Source organism: Sturnira hondurensis, unplaced genomic scaffold (assembly GCF_014824575.4).
Source record: "Sturnira hondurensis isolate 20B ecotype Veracruz unplaced genomic scaffold, ASM1482457v3 Scaffold0022566, whole genome shotgun sequence".
Lineage (NCBI taxonomy): Eukaryota > Metazoa > Chordata > Mammalia > Chiroptera > Phyllostomidae > Sturnira > Sturnira hondurensis.
Window position 1 is genome coordinate 1,848,995 of NW_028095197.1, and position 16,451 is coordinate 1,865,445.

Genomic DNA, 16,451 nt, shown 5'->3' on the forward strand with positions numbered 1-16,451 from the left:
AAATCATGCATTGGCAATTGACATTTTACCAATTTCAAGAATTAAACTAAATTTACAAACAGAATTTTTTCAAAACCATGTTTTTGTCCCATTCATTTTCTTACATTTAGAAAATTGTTTATTCTTTATTATTATTTTTTAAATTTATTTAATTGTTGTTCAAGTACAGTTTTTTGTCTTTTATTCCCATCCCAGCCCACTTCCCCACCCCCAGTGCTCCCCACCTCCCTCCCATTTCCACCCCCCTTAGTTGTTGTTCATGTGTCCTTTATACCATTTTCTTACATTTTTGATACACGCCAATCTTGTAAATGAGTGTCACCAGTAAATGATTAAAATAATAATCTGATAAAAGAAATGAGTAAACTTTTAACTATGTATTTTATAATATGCATAAAATATTTTTTCTACGGGTAAATGATTCCTAGTTGACAGGACAGAAGGAAATATCAAAATATTTCAGCATGTTATATCAAAAGTGCCATGAGAATTAGTTGCACTTGAAATAAAATATTTCGGAAATTATGTTAGATAAAAATCTTAAACTTCTCCAGGGCAAAAAGAAATCACTCTAAAGTAATAAAAGACAAATTGGAAAAAATATATTATAGACAAATACAAAAAGAGGCTTGTACAACATGTAAGAGGAAGAGAAACAAGCAATAGCAAATGGAGAAAGGATGGGAAGGGGCACTGCTCAGAGGAGGGGCAGGTACACTGGTCCCCTGCCAGTCTCCAGGAAATGGTGAACAACACAGAGAGATCACTGTGGCTTATTAGGCTCTTCCTGGTTTGTGGTAAATATCTGCCCAGCCCATTCAAAACCTTTTCACTCTGTAGCCCCACCTACCAAGCAATCTTCTGATTAATCGCTTGTTTTCTCAAGGTTTTGTAACCTAAATGGCATGAGTTGAATTGTAAATCACCAGTGCATATGTTAGCTCTGAGAACATATACGTCAGGGTCATATTAAAAGAAACTAACCTGTTTGGGAATTAGGAGAGGCTAAAGGGTACAAACTTGCAATCAATAGGTAAATAAGTACTGGAGATCTAATGTACGGCATGATGATTATAGACAACAAATCTGGATTATAAACATCACAGTTGCTAAGAGACTAGATCTCAATTGTTCTCGTCACAAATAAAGGTGAGAAAATTGTGTGACATGAGAGAGGTGTTAGCTGACACTATGGTGGTATATATAAATGTATCAAACCAACATGTTGTAAACCTTAAACCTACAGTTACATGTCAATTCTGTCTCAATGTAAGGAAACTAATACTTTGTAACAGAAATTTATAGATGGCAAAATACCTTCACATTTGCAACCTATTGTAAATTTGCTTGGGAATCATTTCCCCAGGCCTAATCAACTATGGATAGACTGGTAGGAATCAATTCCATGGACTTGCAAAGCCTGAGGTCAGACCCTTTACCACACTGATTCTATCAGGAACAGGGACACTATGGGGTACATTCAGAATTTCATACAGGGGCTGAGGAAAAAAAGCTGAAAGAATGGACTTGAGGAGGTAACGTGAAAAAGAATAAAATTGCTTTCTGATTGCAGCTTGTTCCATCCTGCTCATTCAAAACCAGTTCCACCAGGGGGCAGGCTTTACCCGAAGTCCATGCCTGTCAGCCTGTGCCAGCAAGGTAACCAGAGGCCAGCTCCCTCCTCCCTCTCCCTTCCGAGCTCCGTCTTCATTCTTCCTTTTTCCCTCCTAGTCATTCATTTAACGGGTGTATTTGAACACCTACTGTGCCCCTACGCCAGGCACAGCACCAGATACTAAGGATACAGACACGGAGACAAGAGTAAAGTGGAAAAGACAGACCTTTAACAAGGTAAATTGTGGGGGGAAATTATAAACCCTATCTTTTTTAACTCATGTGTGGTTCAAAAGAAGATAATAAGAACAGTCAGCAGTTAACAAACAACTCAAAACAACAGTTCTCAAAGCGAGGTCCACAGAACCCTGAGGTCCCTTGGGTGCTTCACAGCCTCCCAAGACTTACAGACTTTCTGAGGAGATCGATGGTGATATTACAAAGGCGATTTGAAAAATATATTGTATAATGAAGTGTGTCGACAGTTAGATGATTTGCAACAGTGAACCAATATTTTCCAAGTGATCAGTACAAGAGGTTACAAAGTCATGGGCAAAAGGTTCATTCAAAGCATGAGCTAGTTAGTGAAGGAATTTTAATGTAAGAGTACATAGAGTTCATTGGTAGGGTTTCCACAATGGAACTAGGCTTGAAGAAACTACCACTGACCAAGTATATTATATTAAAGACGAATTTCCACAACTCTCTTCAAAGGCTTTGATACTCACCCACTCCCTGCCCCATTTCCAGTACGTGTCCACACGAGGCCACATTCCCTTTATAAACTTCAAACAAAACATATCGATCAAATACAGAAGCAGGTGTAAGAATTCTCCAGCCTTCTATTAAGTCAGACCTGAAAGAGGTTTGCCCAAAATGTAAAATAATGCCACTCTTCTCATGAATAGTTTTTGTTTTAGAAAGTACAGATTTTTTCCTAAAATGTGCTATGTTAGTAGGTAATGGTTGTATTATTTTTATTTCTAAACAAATTAATACACATTTTTAAGTTTCTCAGAGTACAAAAGGGTCCTAAGACCCAAAACTTGCAGCGATACCTTCTTAAAAGAATGGTGGGAGGAAGCCAATGGAGAGCCGAAATAAATCCTCTGTGGAGAGGGAAGGAGGCTGTGGGCAGAGGGTCATTTAATCTAAGACTCCAGAGAAGGTGGGAAAGTCGGAGACGGTTGCAAACAGAAAACCAGGAGGGTGCTGGAAACTAAAGGTGCCCTGGGTTCCTCGTTAAGTGCTTCCTGTCAGACACCTTCTCTCATTGCTGACTGACTGAGCACGGGCTTTCTTACAGAGGCTGCTAGCCCTCCAGCTGTCCTCCCTGTGCCAGAGCCACGCACTGCAGTAACTCATGCAGCAAGCAGTGCCTCACTGGGGGTCTCCCGGTTTCCAGGGCACCATGGGCCGCAGCTGGTACAGTCAGGACTTCACACCAGACCAATGTGCAGCCTCAGGGCTGTCCACGAGTCACAGCAGGTGGCACTCTCTGGAAGCCCTCCCCCCTAAAAAGTCAAATTTAGTTCTTAGGGACACCTCTGAGTTCTGCTGTCCTAGACACACAAAAGGATTATCTCACTGACCAGCTATTTTCAACATTTTTCATCTCATGGCACACATGAACTACTGTATTTTGCCATGTATAACGTGCACTTTTATGCTCAAATTTTTGAGGAAAGAATAAAGATGCACATTATACATGGGTAGTTCTAATGCTGTATGTAAATATCATAAACTTGTTGCTGGCACATAAAATTTCTTGTACCTTGTATCCTTGTGCTTTGTAGTTATTTATTACATAAAATTTCTTGTACCATAATATGTTAAAAATAAATGCTAAAACTCCTTTATAATACAAAAAAGCAACTATCCAAACATAAATAAATAAATAATTGAATTAAAAACTTAAAATGAAAGATTTTTTTCCCTGAAAGTTTGGGCCAAAAACATGGGTGTGCATTATACATGGCAAAATATGGGGTAATTACTAAAATTCTTCAGCACACCAAAAAAAATTTTTGCCAATCTAACAAAAAACTAGGTATAAGTTTGATTCCTTCACACCAGACATGTTGGCTGTTGTCATTTTTTTTTTAATTTGATAATCTACGGGAAAAGAGGTAAGTGCCCCTGACTGAGTGAGCAGTCAGGTAGTGCATGTTTTAAAAATTCTGGCGGCAGCACATCATTTGAAATCGCTGTCACTGACAGTTGGGAGCAGAGAAGCATTGGGACGTCTTTCCTCTGTCCCATCAGGTACACTCTCTGCCCTTCTCTTCCCTGCTGTGTCCAGGAGATTGGCATGCATGGGCCAACTCAACAGACTGCCCAGGTCTCTGCCTTCCAACTGGGCTTGGCCACTGGGGTTTGGCTACTAGCAGGAGATCAGAGAGCAAGAGAAGCGGAGGGGAGGCCACCCATTCTTCTGCTTCCCTCCCTGTTGAGAGTCAACAAGGGGTGTCTGCCTCTCTTCCTAAGACTTCTCTCTCTCTCTCTCTCTCAGTCCTTTATAAAGGCTCCCTCCTATCACCCCTTTTCAGCCCCTCAATTACTGGGACTAACACACCGCCCCTTGTTGCTTTAACTGACCCCACCTGCATCTCTGAAAATAGTCCCTTTGTTAAACCCTTTGCAAAGACCCAGCTTGAGGATGCTGTTTCCTCCTACCACCTTCACTAATTCAGCAAATCTGAGGCCCTTGAACATTTGGGGGGAGGGGAAATCTGGGGAGATGAATGAGACTTTAACCATTTTGATTTGAACATTGAAAGAAATGAGAACTAACTTTTTTTTTTGCCAGAGCTGGTAAAGCAGAGCACAAGTCACAGTGTTTGCTTATACAGCTCCCCCTACCTGCCTGCAAACACCTGGGGGTTCACCTTCCGAGTTCCCTGGCCGGTAGAGGCTCAAGAAATGGTCATTGACCATAAGTGAACAGTAAGGTCTTAGACCAACCACCTCCTCTCTGCAGGGCTCAACTTCTGTATCTGCAACACATGGGAACACTGAATTCTCACCTCCTCTGGCTAAGTAGGAAAAACAAAGTCAGTGCAGGGGCAATTGAAATATGTCAGCTTTATCACTTCATGGGTGCCAAGTAGTACAAACTAGGGTAACAAATGTCATGGGAAATGCTTCTAATCAAATATCAAATGCAAAATGTCATAGGAAGTGACTCTAATCAAATATTTTATTTTTTATTTACTTATGTATTTATAATCACCCATGATCACTGAAGCAGGAGACTCATCTCTGTGTCTCTGGCATGATCCAAGCATAGCATTTACATTGTCTTGAGCAATGCCCCATGATTTTAGGATGGTCCGCTGCCCGTCAGTAAATGTTGACTGCCCTGTTTTCTTGAGCTTCCTGCAAAATGCATCCTGGAGCTTTGTGTCAGGTATTCCACCCAGGAGAGGACAACCTTGCTGGTAAGTCTTCTTAGTGGCACTCATCTCTGATGTGTTGTATACAACAGCTGATGCAAGTTTGGGGAAGGCAGGTGGGGTCACCTTGGCAGCTTCTGGGTGACATGTAGTCTTGGCATAAAGAAGCTGGTTGGGTCCAACTTCTTGCTCCAAGTGTCTCTATGCCTCACAAAATTTCAGTATCTCATCTAGAACCCCAGGTATTAGAATAAGAGATGAGTCAACTTCCTTGAGAAATGTGCTGATGGCCATGAGGGAAGTCATCTGCGCTGCTTGGGCTACCTTGTGCATACGGACCACAAACGTCTGGGCTATACCCCCAACCTTGTGGACAAATATTGACTAGCAGCTGATGGGACCAGTTGTGAGTGGCTATATTTACTACATATGACGATGTATCTAATGGGGAATAATTTGCACGCATGATGCTCAGGCCAGCTGCAGCCTCGATCGTGTTAAACCGGTTTTCCATGGCTGTTCGGTGAGAATTGTCTCTGGAGTCAGTTCACGATACAAAGCCACTAGCATGTGCAGAGTGGCGTGGCAGAGTCCAAGGCGATGAGGCATCACCAGGTGTGGTTGCGATGCACCTCATCTAGTTGTGCTTGAACTAGATCCATATCCTGTGGGCAACCATGACACAACTGAATCACCCCGCCTCTGGAGATGGCTGTCAGTTCTAAACACCTGACGAAATGCAGGAACCACACTGCATAATATGGTTGTATGCACCTAGAGTGAAGAGTGTTTCTGCCCAACATCATCATTATATAGGACGAGGAGAGCAGGAACACTCCCTTCAGTGACAGGTGGTGCAACATGTCCAACTTGCAGACCAATGACAGGGAGACTTTCCACAAAAACTTCCTGCCCAGCGCCCTGATTCATCACTGTGCAGTGAGGGCGGTAGGTGTTCGTGTAAGCAGGTTAGATCCTACAATTAACAAACTGTTGTAAAGCAAATGCGCTCTTCAAAGAGGAGCTTCTTCCCCTTAAGGATTTTACCTGAGACCAGGAGCAGATGAAATACCAGAGGCCTGCAGCTGTGACATGCACTGCTATGGTCTCATCTCATCTATATTTGACAGCAAAAAAAAAAAAAAAATGTCCTTCTGCCCTGGCTGGTGTAGCTCAGTGGATTGAGCACAGGCCTGTGAACCAGACGATCGCGGTTCGATTCCCAGTCAGGGCACATGCCTGGGTTGCAGGCCAGTTTCCCGCAGGGGCCAATTCCCAGCAGGGGATGCACAAGAAGCAACCATACATTGATGTTTCTCTTCCTCCTTTCCTTCCCCTCTAAAAATAAATAAATAAAATGTTTAAAAAAAATGTCCTTCTCACATTATTGTGACAAATTGCCAGGTTACAAAATACCATGTACAGCATGATCCCAATTTCATAAAATACTCAAACCCATCTACCTATGTGCGGGTGCGGGGGGTGGGGGGGTCGTTCGGGAAATGGATACTTACTGTCACATGGTGTGGGAAAGTGTGAATTTATTACCTGCTTATTCTTTTTAAAACACCTTAAATTTCTTTAATTTATTGACTTCGTAGACAGAGGGAGAGGGGGACAGTGGGAGAGGAGACATCAATTTGTTGCTCCACCCATCCATGTGTTCACGGGTTGATTCCTGTATGCGCCCCAACGGGGACCGAACCCGCAAACTTTGGCCTTTTGGGGCAATGCTCCAATCGAGCTACCCGGCCAGAAAGGGCGACGATAACATTTTAAATAAATCAAATCTATTTCCGTCAGATGTTGGAGAAGCAGGAGAGTCTGACCTTGGAGGGCGAGGCCCCAGCAGCGGAGATGGACCCAGAGGACCGCAGATGGCAGAGGGAGGGGCTGCGGGCCGGCTTCCCGCCCCCATACCCCACCCTGGCAGGCTACGCGGACCCGGGTTTAGCCTGGGACGCGCCGGGGCAGTGGGACATGGCGCGGCAGCGGAGGCGACGCGCCCCGCCCTCGTGCTGCTCCGCCCCGGCTGCCGGGGAAGGCGGAGTGCACGGCCCGGAAGCTGCGGAAAGGAGCGGGACTGGGACCATGGCGGCGCCTGCAGCGCTGCTGATCATGGGCGTGAGCGGCTCAGGAAAGTAGGTCTCAGAGGGCGCTGGGGATGCCCGGGAGGAGGGGACGGCACCGCGGAGGCCGAACCCGGCTCCGTTCCCGGCCCGCGGTGACCGGACGGCCCTGGGAGCCTCCCTCCACTTTGCAGTAAAGTGAGGCTCCGGGACCTGCTCCCTCTTTCCCCCTCCAACCTGCTCGCTCCGGGGCACCTGGCGCGGCGCCACATCCGAGATCCGGGGCCCCCTCTCCTCTCCACGGAGAGGCCGTTTGTAAAGAGGCGCCCGCTGGGGCACCTGGCGCGGCCGGGGCGGTCACAGGGACCGAGGTCTGGGGTGGGGAGGCGGGGTGGGGTCAGAACCAGGTGGAGCTTGCAAAGCCCAAAGCGTGGGGGCAAACCTGGTCCAGCTTCTGCAGACCTTTGTCAGGATGGGTAGAGCTGCAGCTCCCTCCTGCGAGGTACTGGGCTTTCTGATTAGATTTTGGGACGTGAATTTAAGCTTGTTTCCCTGTCTTTGATCAGACTTTAGCAGCTACAGCTGGAAGAAGTCAGCGTTAATACGGAGGGAGGGCTTGTGAGGCAGGAAGAACACCTGGCTGCCGCAAAGCCTCCAGGTTGGCCGGCTTGGGGGCTGAGGGTGCCAGCCTTTCATTGCCTTCTTGATTAAACCAATATCGAACTTTGCCCTTTATCAGGAACGACAGCCTCTGCAGCTTTCCAACAGAGGCAGCAAAAAAAACCAACAACAACTAAAATATAACCTTCCAGGGCCCACGGTCTTCTGGACCAGGAACTGCCCGTGTGGTCAGGTGTATATTATAGACTCTTTCTTGCCTCAGGTGGGCAGGTTTAGCTTTCCAAAATTATTGTGCATTTTTAACCTCAAATTTTGAGAAATTAAAATAATTTGGGGAATCTTAACTGAAATGAAAATAAAACGTGTTGGCCGAGACTCCCTAACTGATGTATGAGTCGGAGAAGTTGAGAATGAGAGATGGCCGCCACGTAATGGGAGCCCTTGCTGTGAGTTTGGGCCACACGCATCTCCTCCTGGGCTCAGAGGAGGAGGCTCTGAACCAGATGATTTCTACCATTATAATTATGGTTGTGATAGTGATCACTCAGTAAGTAGTTATTGAACTTAGTCCTTACTCTGTGTTGCCCACTGGACACAGTGACCAGGACTCATAAAACCCCTGCCCTCAAAGAGTTTACACGCTCGTGTGGGCAACAGGCAGTAAGTGAATAAACGTATGTCTGGTGTGCCAAGTGGTGCGTGGTGCTCTGCAAGAAAAAATAGGAGGGATAGTGGAACAAAGTGCCAAGAAGAATGGTCCAGGAAGGCTTCTCATAGGAAGTGATATTTGACCAAGATCCACAGGAAGCAAGGGAATAAACCGCATTGATAGCTGGCGCAAGGGCATTGTAGACAGCGGGGATGGCAAATGCAAAGCCTGAGGCTTGGCTTCTCTGGGGACCAGAAAGGAAGTCAGTGGGGCTGAGTGGTGGGAGATGAGGTCGAAGGAACAATGCAGATGAGAGGAAGTGGCCATATGCTGGAGGCATATTGAAGGCAGAGCCAAAAAGATGCATTGATGGACTGGATGTAGGGTATGACAGAGGGAGGGAGGAGTTAAGGATAATTTCAAGATCTAATTGATCCCATTATTCAGTATGTTTCTTAAAAACTAAACATCTATAGGACAGGGCCAAAAAAAAAAAAAAACACAGGGAGTTCAATGAGATCTTATATATTGCTTTTGGGGGGGAAAAGTACTGGTAACTTGGTCATTATGTCCTTTAAACTCCTAGAGGAAGTTTAGCTTGGTCAGGCTCTAGCCTCCAGGGTCAAGAGCATCACTCTCACTCCTTCAACATCATAAAGTTATTGGTGTTTTAACACCAGTGGGGCAGCCACTTTTGCATGGGAAGAGTTGCCGTGCAGGTTAGTAAAGAGCAGCCATTTGAACACCTGTGTCCTTTCCGCAGATCGACCGTGGGCGCCCTGCTGGCATCCGAGGTAACCTGCCCTCACGACCCCCACTTACAAGCACCATTGTGTTGTCTCCTATTTCTCTCCCTTTGCCCACCCTTTCTTCTGGCCTGTAGTGGTTAGTAAAACTCACCACAGCACCTGCGCAAGGTTTGTGCAAACCACTGGAGCAATTTTGTCTTCCTCTCTGGTGATTGTGAACCGCAATGAATGAAAAAAAGAGCTGCAGCAGCCCGTGAGCGGGGATCTTGAAGTGGCCTCCCAGACCTCTCTCCTGCACTGGCGATGGCCCTCGGGCTGCTGGTGGTGAACAGCTGGCAGGATGGGCCACGCTGCTTGCCACATTCAGCCTTTCACTTTGTTCTTAAAGCTAGGATGGAAATTCTATGATGCGGATGACTATCACCCAGAAGAAAATCGAATAAAGATGGGAAAAGGAATCCCGCTGACTGACCAGGTAATGTTCACTGTTTCCAACACCCGTATTCCAGCTGAGCAATGCAGGTTCAGAGCTTTGCAGTGCTTGGTGTAGCTCAGCTCCTAAGTTAAGATCGAGCTCAGAGACAGTGTTCCACAGTCCAGGCACACAGTGGGGCCTCAGTGAATGTTACTAGCTTTGGCCCTGAATTTCTCTTACCTCAGCATCAGAAGCAATGCACCCACTCTCTGCCCCAGCTTGGACAGGGTCTGCCAGAACACTTTGCTGAAGAATTTTAATGTGCAGAATGTCATTCCTGAGGGGACCTCATACATGGGGAAGTTCATCTTCCCTTCTCAGGTCCTGTCAGCCTGTAGCATCACCAGACTCTGTCATCTACCCCAAGCCAGAGTGATCTTTAAAAATTCAAATCTGGCCCTTTGGAATTTTTCCACCAATCTCAGGGTCAATACCAAATGCCTAAATGCCTAATCATGTGTAGTTAGGCCAGAATGACCTTGACCCAGTCCACTCTCCATGGTTGCCATGCACCGGCTCCCTACCTCCCATGGAGCCACCATGGCCCCTTTCAGCTCCTCCTGCCATGCTCCTTCCCAGGCCCTTGTACCTGCTGGTCCATAGCCTGGAATGTGCTTGCTTCACCTGGCCACCAAGTTAGCCCTACGCATCCCTCACATGCCAGCTCCTGTGCCACTTCTGCAAGGAAGCCCTCCCTGACCCACTTAAGTAAAACCTCGTATAGTAAACTCTCATGGCAACATATCCCTTATTGCCTTTGTCCCACTTGCAGCTTGGCATTTGATAGTGTGAGAATTTGATTAATATTTATCTATGCAACTACATTTAACCTCCAAAAGGGCAGGGACTGTGGCCATTTCTGTTAACCATTGTATATTCCCAGGGCCTGGGAATATAGAGTAAAATATATACAGAGTAAATGTCAGAGAATATTTGTGGCCGATTTGTAAATAAATGAATAAAGGAGAGAAGGAATGAATGAATGGCCCTCCATTTGTACGTGCACCATCACGAGGCCATTTCCTACAGGCGTCTCTCAAGCCAGACTTACCAACTGGATTCGTTGGCTAAGCTAGCTGTCGCCCCGGAGACACTGTGATGGCAGGGTCAAGGTCTGGGTCCACAGAGCAGGGGCCCCAGCCAGGGCCACGTGCCAGGTGTGTCCAAAGGACAGAACAGCATGGAACTGGCCAAAGACCAGCACTGTTTTTACTTCCTGTGAACTTAGCTCACACCCCGTTGTGCCCCCAGCATCTCCCTCTTCCCTTTGTCCTGCCTTGAAAATGTGTCACTGCCCCATGAGCAGGGCTAACTCTGCGGCATTCTGAGAGTGCACTTCTCTGTGTCAGTGAGTGCAGCTTGAGTTCGCAGTGAGTCAAGCCTTGAACCAACAAAATAAAGTCACAGCCTTTGACTTAAGAAGATAGGAAGTGAACCATACAAGATAATTTACACATAACCTTCATACTAGAGATAAGAGACACAATGCAGATAACTGAGCCCCACCACTAAGCCTGTGTGACCTTCGGCAAATAGGTTCCTCTCTCAGCACCTCATTTTCCTCCCCTGAAGTAGGGATTGTACTGTTTCATTGAGTTCTTGGGAGGATTAAATGAGATAGATAATTAAAATAAATGCACAGATAAGTACTCCAATTTTTCAGTATCACTTTTCATTTGTTATTGTTCCTAATATCATTCCTGGATAGACATGTGTATGTTTAAATGTGAACCATTTCTGTAGTGTGTCAGATGTGCCCCGTCAAGTCTCTCTTTCTCCTTGGTGAGTTGCACATAAGAGTTAAGTTGAAGAACAAAGTAAAGCAACCCAAATGGACAGACTTTAAAATGGCATTTAAATGCCCTTCCTGTGTTCAAAGGTGAGCATCCGTAAGTGGACAATACGGATGGGGTGGGGGGAGTAGGAATCAGAAAAGGAATTTATTGTACCCAGGACATGGATATCAGTTCCCGGAAGAAACACAACGAGTTCCTGAATACATTTAGGAGAAACTGTGCGAATTCGGAAACTGTGCGAATTAGCCAGACTTGAGAGAGATGCAGAACAGAGCAAGGGGTAGAACAGCAGATGGTCTGCCTTCCTGACAAAAGCCCAGCAAGTCTAAGAGTGAAGGCATGGGTCATAGCTGAGCTGGCAGGGGCACCCCTCCTGGTTACCTGGCAACCAGCCCCACCCCTTTGATGGTGTGAGGGGAATCAACTACAGAGCCCTAGGCAGAGGCAGGGGTTCTGCCTGGGGAAGAGTCTTGGGAGGGTTTCAGGAGGGTTTGGGGCTCAGAGGGCTGAGGTGTGAAGCTGAAGAACAGGAGGTGAATGTTCCAAGCACTCCTTAAGGCTATTTCAAGAAGTGAGATGCAAGCCCCAGTTCCTGGGTTGCAGGGCCACATTTCAAGTGTCCACGGCTACTTGTGACTGGTGGCTACCAATCCAGATGGTGCAGACAGGACATTTCTAGTGCAGCAGAAAGCTCTGTTGGACAGCGCCTGTCTAGAAAGGCATGTTATTAGCGTGATGATGATAAAGAACTTGTGAGCTTCCACTCAGTGAGCCCCCATGCTGTCCTGGCAACCTGTAGTCACACTTGAGCAGACTTCCACTTCAACTTCAAAAGTATTTAAAAGAGAAATTTTTTCCTGATTATAAACGGAATACTCACTCTGTATAGGGATTTTGGAAAGTACTGAAAAATTCACAGAATACATCACCTTTGGTTTCATCTTCCAAAAATACCTACTGAGTGAATTTTAGAGGTTTTTCCCTCTTTTATTTGTATATAAAATATGTACTTTTTACATGCATTCTTTATGGTCTTAAATTCACTTTCACATGGGGTGAATCCGGTTCCTTTCCCTTCCGCCACCTTCCCACTCTTTGGTCGCCCTCTGCCTCCCCTGCACGCGACCGACTGGACGCACACCCCCTCGTCGACCCCTGGGAGCTCCATCTCCCCTCTCCTAACCACCACCCCTCCCAGAGCACACTCTGTTTCTCTAGATGTTTCCATCGGATCACTGGAACCACAGGCCCAGGAACCCTCTGTCCTTGCGACGTCCTGACTGAAGTCTCAGTGGAACATGCATTGTGCCCACTACTTCTAAGCACCAGGCTGGTTGAGGGTGCGCACCCTTCCCCCTCTCGCCCCTGCATGTAGGGACTATCAGGAGTGAAATGACCTTGAATATCAACTCCAGCAGCATATTCTCACAAATCACTAAAATGGTCAGAAGCTGTAAAAAAAAAAAGTAAAATTGAAAAGTAAAAGTCAACATTCATAAGGAATGTGTAAATTGGAAATATAAAATGTTTTGAAATGTACAACAACAATGCCATCAGACAAAACTTGTGGGATGCAGTTGAAACACTACAAAGGAAGAAACAGCCTCTGAATGCACTTTTGGAAAAATAACAAGAGCGGAAAATAATGAGCTAAGTGTTCAAGTAGGAAAAAACCCAATAAACTAAAAGGAAGAATGTGATAATAGAAAATAGAAATGAATGCTGAAATTAATGAAATATAAAGCTAGTTGATGAGCAAAACTAATTGTTTGACAAATCCCTGGCAGGACTGGTCAGGAGGGTAAAAAGCACAATTAAGATTGGAATGAAAAGTGGGCCATGAGCAAGCTTATGCCAGTAAACTTGAAGACTTTGATAAAATTGGACAATTTCATTGAAGAACAAATTACTGGGAAAATGGGCTTGGACAGCAGCGACCTGATTGCAGACACAGTGCTCGGGGATACAAGGGTCTGCTTCCCCCGCCCCCCAAAGTGAAACTATGACCTCGCTGGCGCTGCATTTGGCACAAGAATCAGAAATATCTAGAGATCTGCCTGTGTGTGTAGTCTCTTCCACCTCAAATGTTGCAGGTACCAAAACTGAGTCAATAATAGAAGAACTGAACACAGCTGCTCATTCAAGAATTGGAATCTATAATTGAAGATCTCCCCTCTAAAAAGGCCCTGGGCTCTGATGGTTCGCTTAAACAACAGACATTTATTTTTCACAGTTCTGCAGGCTGGAAGCCCAGATCCAAACCAAGATGTTGGCATGGTCCGATTCTTGGTGAGAGCCCTCTTCCGGACTTATAGATGGCTGCCCTCTTACTGTGCTCTCACCTGGGCGAGGCAGGAGAGCATGAGCAGTAGCTCCTGGGTCTCCCTTTAGAAGGGCACTAACCCCATCATGAGAACACCATCCTCGTGATCTCGTCTAACCTAGTTACCTCCAACACCATCACATTGTGGGGTTAGGGCTTCTGCGTATTAAAATTGGGGGAGACGAACATCCACTCCATAACAATAATATATGGTATGCAATATACAAAAATAGATTTAGAGGGAAAGCTACTCATATTATGAGGCTAGTATACCTTAGATACCAAAATTCAGTGTGGACCATACGAGAAAAAACCCTGCAGGTCTCCATTACATGAATGCAGAAATCCTCAATAAAACCATACTAATCAAATACATAATAAAAGCAAGGACTTTTTAAAAATGCATCATGTTTCTGGAACATGCATCAAAATAACGAAGGATGAGAGCGCAGACGGGGACCAGCGGGGATGTACTGTGAAACGAGATGGAGTTGGTAACTGTTGAAGCTGTGTTACAAGTTAACAGAAGTTTGTTTTGTGCTGTTTCTTCTGTTTTTATCTGTTTGAAATTTTCATTAATAAAAAGATTTTTTCAGTGCTTTATGGCCAATAAGTACTTACCCCTGGGAGGAAATCATGTCACAGGAGGATGTCCCTGTGAATCACTGTAGGGGTCCAGTGTAAACGTCCTCTGTCTGGTCTTTGGGAAAACAAATTTCTCGTGGTGCTTTTCCCTGACTTGAGTTTTAGTTCAGGACGGTCTGATGAAAGGGTAGCTGACCAGGGTTTCTGTGGATACTTACCTGCATTTGGGATCAGAGGCACCTGGAGAATCATGCCATACAACCACGGGAGATCTGTAATCATATTAGAATCAGGGAAAACACATACAACATGGAGCTGAGACGGGGGAGACATACCCTAAAATTTCAGGGCAATCTTCGTTATTGTGAAAAGAGCCACTGACGCCTCAACCGGAAAAATGTTTCTGTGCTTCACTGCCCAGTGACTTGACCCTCAGCCTTGTGTATGGCCTACTTCTCAAAATCACTCAGTTCACTCTGGACTTAACATTGACGAAGAAGATTAACTATGTTTCTGTACAAACAATACCTGGAAAAGTCACTTTTGTTTGCTTTAATTTCAGGACAGGATTCCGTGGCTTTGCAACTTGCATGAAATTTTACTAAGGTAAGAACATCAGGCCTTGGTGTAAGCCTGTGAGTAAAGACCCATCAGAAAGGAGAGGAAAAAATAGACCCTTGAAATCACAACTGATTTATGAGAAAAGATCCCAGAAGTGGAATGTTTTTCTGTGTAATAACCAACAGTGATTTTCATCAGCCACAGATGTGCTCGTATAGTCCAGTTGGGTTCTGGAGACAAACCCAGACAGCTCCACAACCACCAGCTGGGAATCCTAGCCATTGGGCTTCTATGAGCCTGTTTCTTCACTCGAAAAAGCAGTTAAATAGCTCCTAGTCACAGATTATTGTGAAGAATTAACAAGATGAAGCATGAGTAGTACTTCAAACAGTATCAGTATGTAAGTGCTTGAAACATGCAACACGCTGCAGCACCTGAGCCATACCCTGCATCCACAGGAGCCAGCGCTCACCAAGCACTACTGTGTTCCCAGCTCGATAAACCTTTTCCTTCTCACAATTCTATGGGCAGCCCCATTTAGCAGATGATGCACTGATGGTCAGGGAAATGCATGCCTTGCCCAAGATAGTTCAGTTCACTGATAGATCTTTGCCTCAGAACCAGGACGGCCTGAAATCTTGACCACCATTCTCTAATGCCCTCCGCTTGCAGGGAAGCAGGACTGGACTCACCCTAGAGTTGACACCAAGTATTTTAAATGTCATAATTCTTTAGCACTTCTTCCTCTTCCCCTGCTTTTTTTTTTTTTTTAACAGAGATGTGGCCTCGGGACAGCATGTGGTTCTAGCCTGTTCAGCTCTGAAGAAAGTGTACAGAGACATCTTAATCCAAGGGAAAGACGGTGCCCTTGGGAAGCATGACGAGCAGGGGAAGGAGGGGAAGCTGGCCCAGGTGACGCTCCTTGTGGTCCACCTGAGTGGCTCATTTGAGGTCATCTCTGAACGCTTATTGAGAAGAAAAGGACATTTTATGCCCCCTGAGTTATTGCAGTCCCAGTTCGATACTCTGGAGCCTCCATCAGCTCCAGAAAAATTCATCCAAATCAGTGTGGACAAAACTCTTTCCGAGATCATTGCGATAATTGTGAAAGCTCTAAAATGAAGTGTAAGTTGTTGCATAGCAGTGGTCCAGAACGGAATTAGCCAGAAATTTCTAACTAATCCAGACATTCCAGCATCCTTTTTGCTACTGTATCCTAAACTCTAATTCAGGTGAATAAGCTACAATGTGTTGAGATATGAGTTTTGGGGTGTAATTTTAGGGATTTGTGATACTCTGTCGTCATGCTCTGACACATGAGCGGGAATTCCCAAAGTTAGGCTTCCATTCAAATTGAAATTCATGTGACCCAATCAAGTGGTCAGAGGATATTATATGATCAATGCTGAAATCATTGCTTTACTCAGAACATTCTTGATCGTGCCGTATTCCAACAAATAAATAAAACTTGGCCATCCTTGGCATCCCTCAGAAATTGGTCTCAGGAGCAGAAATGTGTACGAATTCGACCACTCCCCAGCAAGTCATTTCATATCACTTCCTAATCCTCTGTCCTTGGGTCAGTTCAAGATGAGTAAACTAAAAGAACATGCA

At 45.4% G+C, this 16,451-nt stretch overlaps 1 protein-coding gene across 3 annotated transcripts; it reads left to right on the top strand.

The window, feature by feature from the left end:
• Positions 1 to 6,990: 6,990 nt before the first annotated feature.
• IDNK (IDNK gluconokinase) lies at positions 6,991 to 16,332 on the top strand. 3 transcript variants are annotated; one of them, XM_037035888.1, is made up of 5 exons: positions 6,991 to 7,150; positions 9,112 to 9,142; positions 9,486 to 9,572; positions 9,894 to 9,998; positions 10,127 to 13,549. In XM_037035888.1, the coding sequence occupies exons 1-5, from the start codon at positions 7,101 to 7,103 to the stop codon at positions 10,370 to 10,372; spliced, it is 519 nt and encodes a 172-aa protein (XP_036891783.1). In that variant the 5' UTR covers positions 6,991 to 7,100; the 3' UTR covers positions 10,373 to 13,549. The 3 variants fall into 3 exon arrangements, with proteins under 3 accessions (XP_036891783.1, XP_036891782.1, XP_036891784.1); XM_037035887.1 differs by lacking the exons at positions 9,894 to 9,998; positions 10,127 to 13,549 and adding exons at positions 14,839 to 14,882; positions 15,614 to 16,332 and having other exon boundaries at positions 7,007 to 7,150; XM_037035889.1 differs by lacking the exons at positions 9,894 to 9,998; positions 10,127 to 13,549 and adding exons at positions 14,839 to 14,882; positions 15,614 to 16,332 and having other exon boundaries at positions 7,099 to 7,150; positions 9,490 to 9,572.
• Positions 16,333 to 16,451: the final 119 nt, after the last annotated feature.

Coding starts and splice junctions, on each gene's coding strand:
- IDNK (XM_037035887.1), top strand. CDS start 7,101: ATGGCGGCGCCTGCAGCGCTGCTGATCATGGGCGTGAGCGGCTCAGGA. Junction 7,151..9,111: donor GGCGTGAGCGGCTCAGGAAA/GTAGGTCTCAGA, acceptor TCCTTTCCGCAG/ATCGACCGTGGGCGCCCTGC. Junction 9,143..9,485: donor GCGCCCTGCTGGCATCCGAG/GTAACCTGCCCT, acceptor TTGTTCTTAAAG/CTAGGATGGAAATTCTATGA.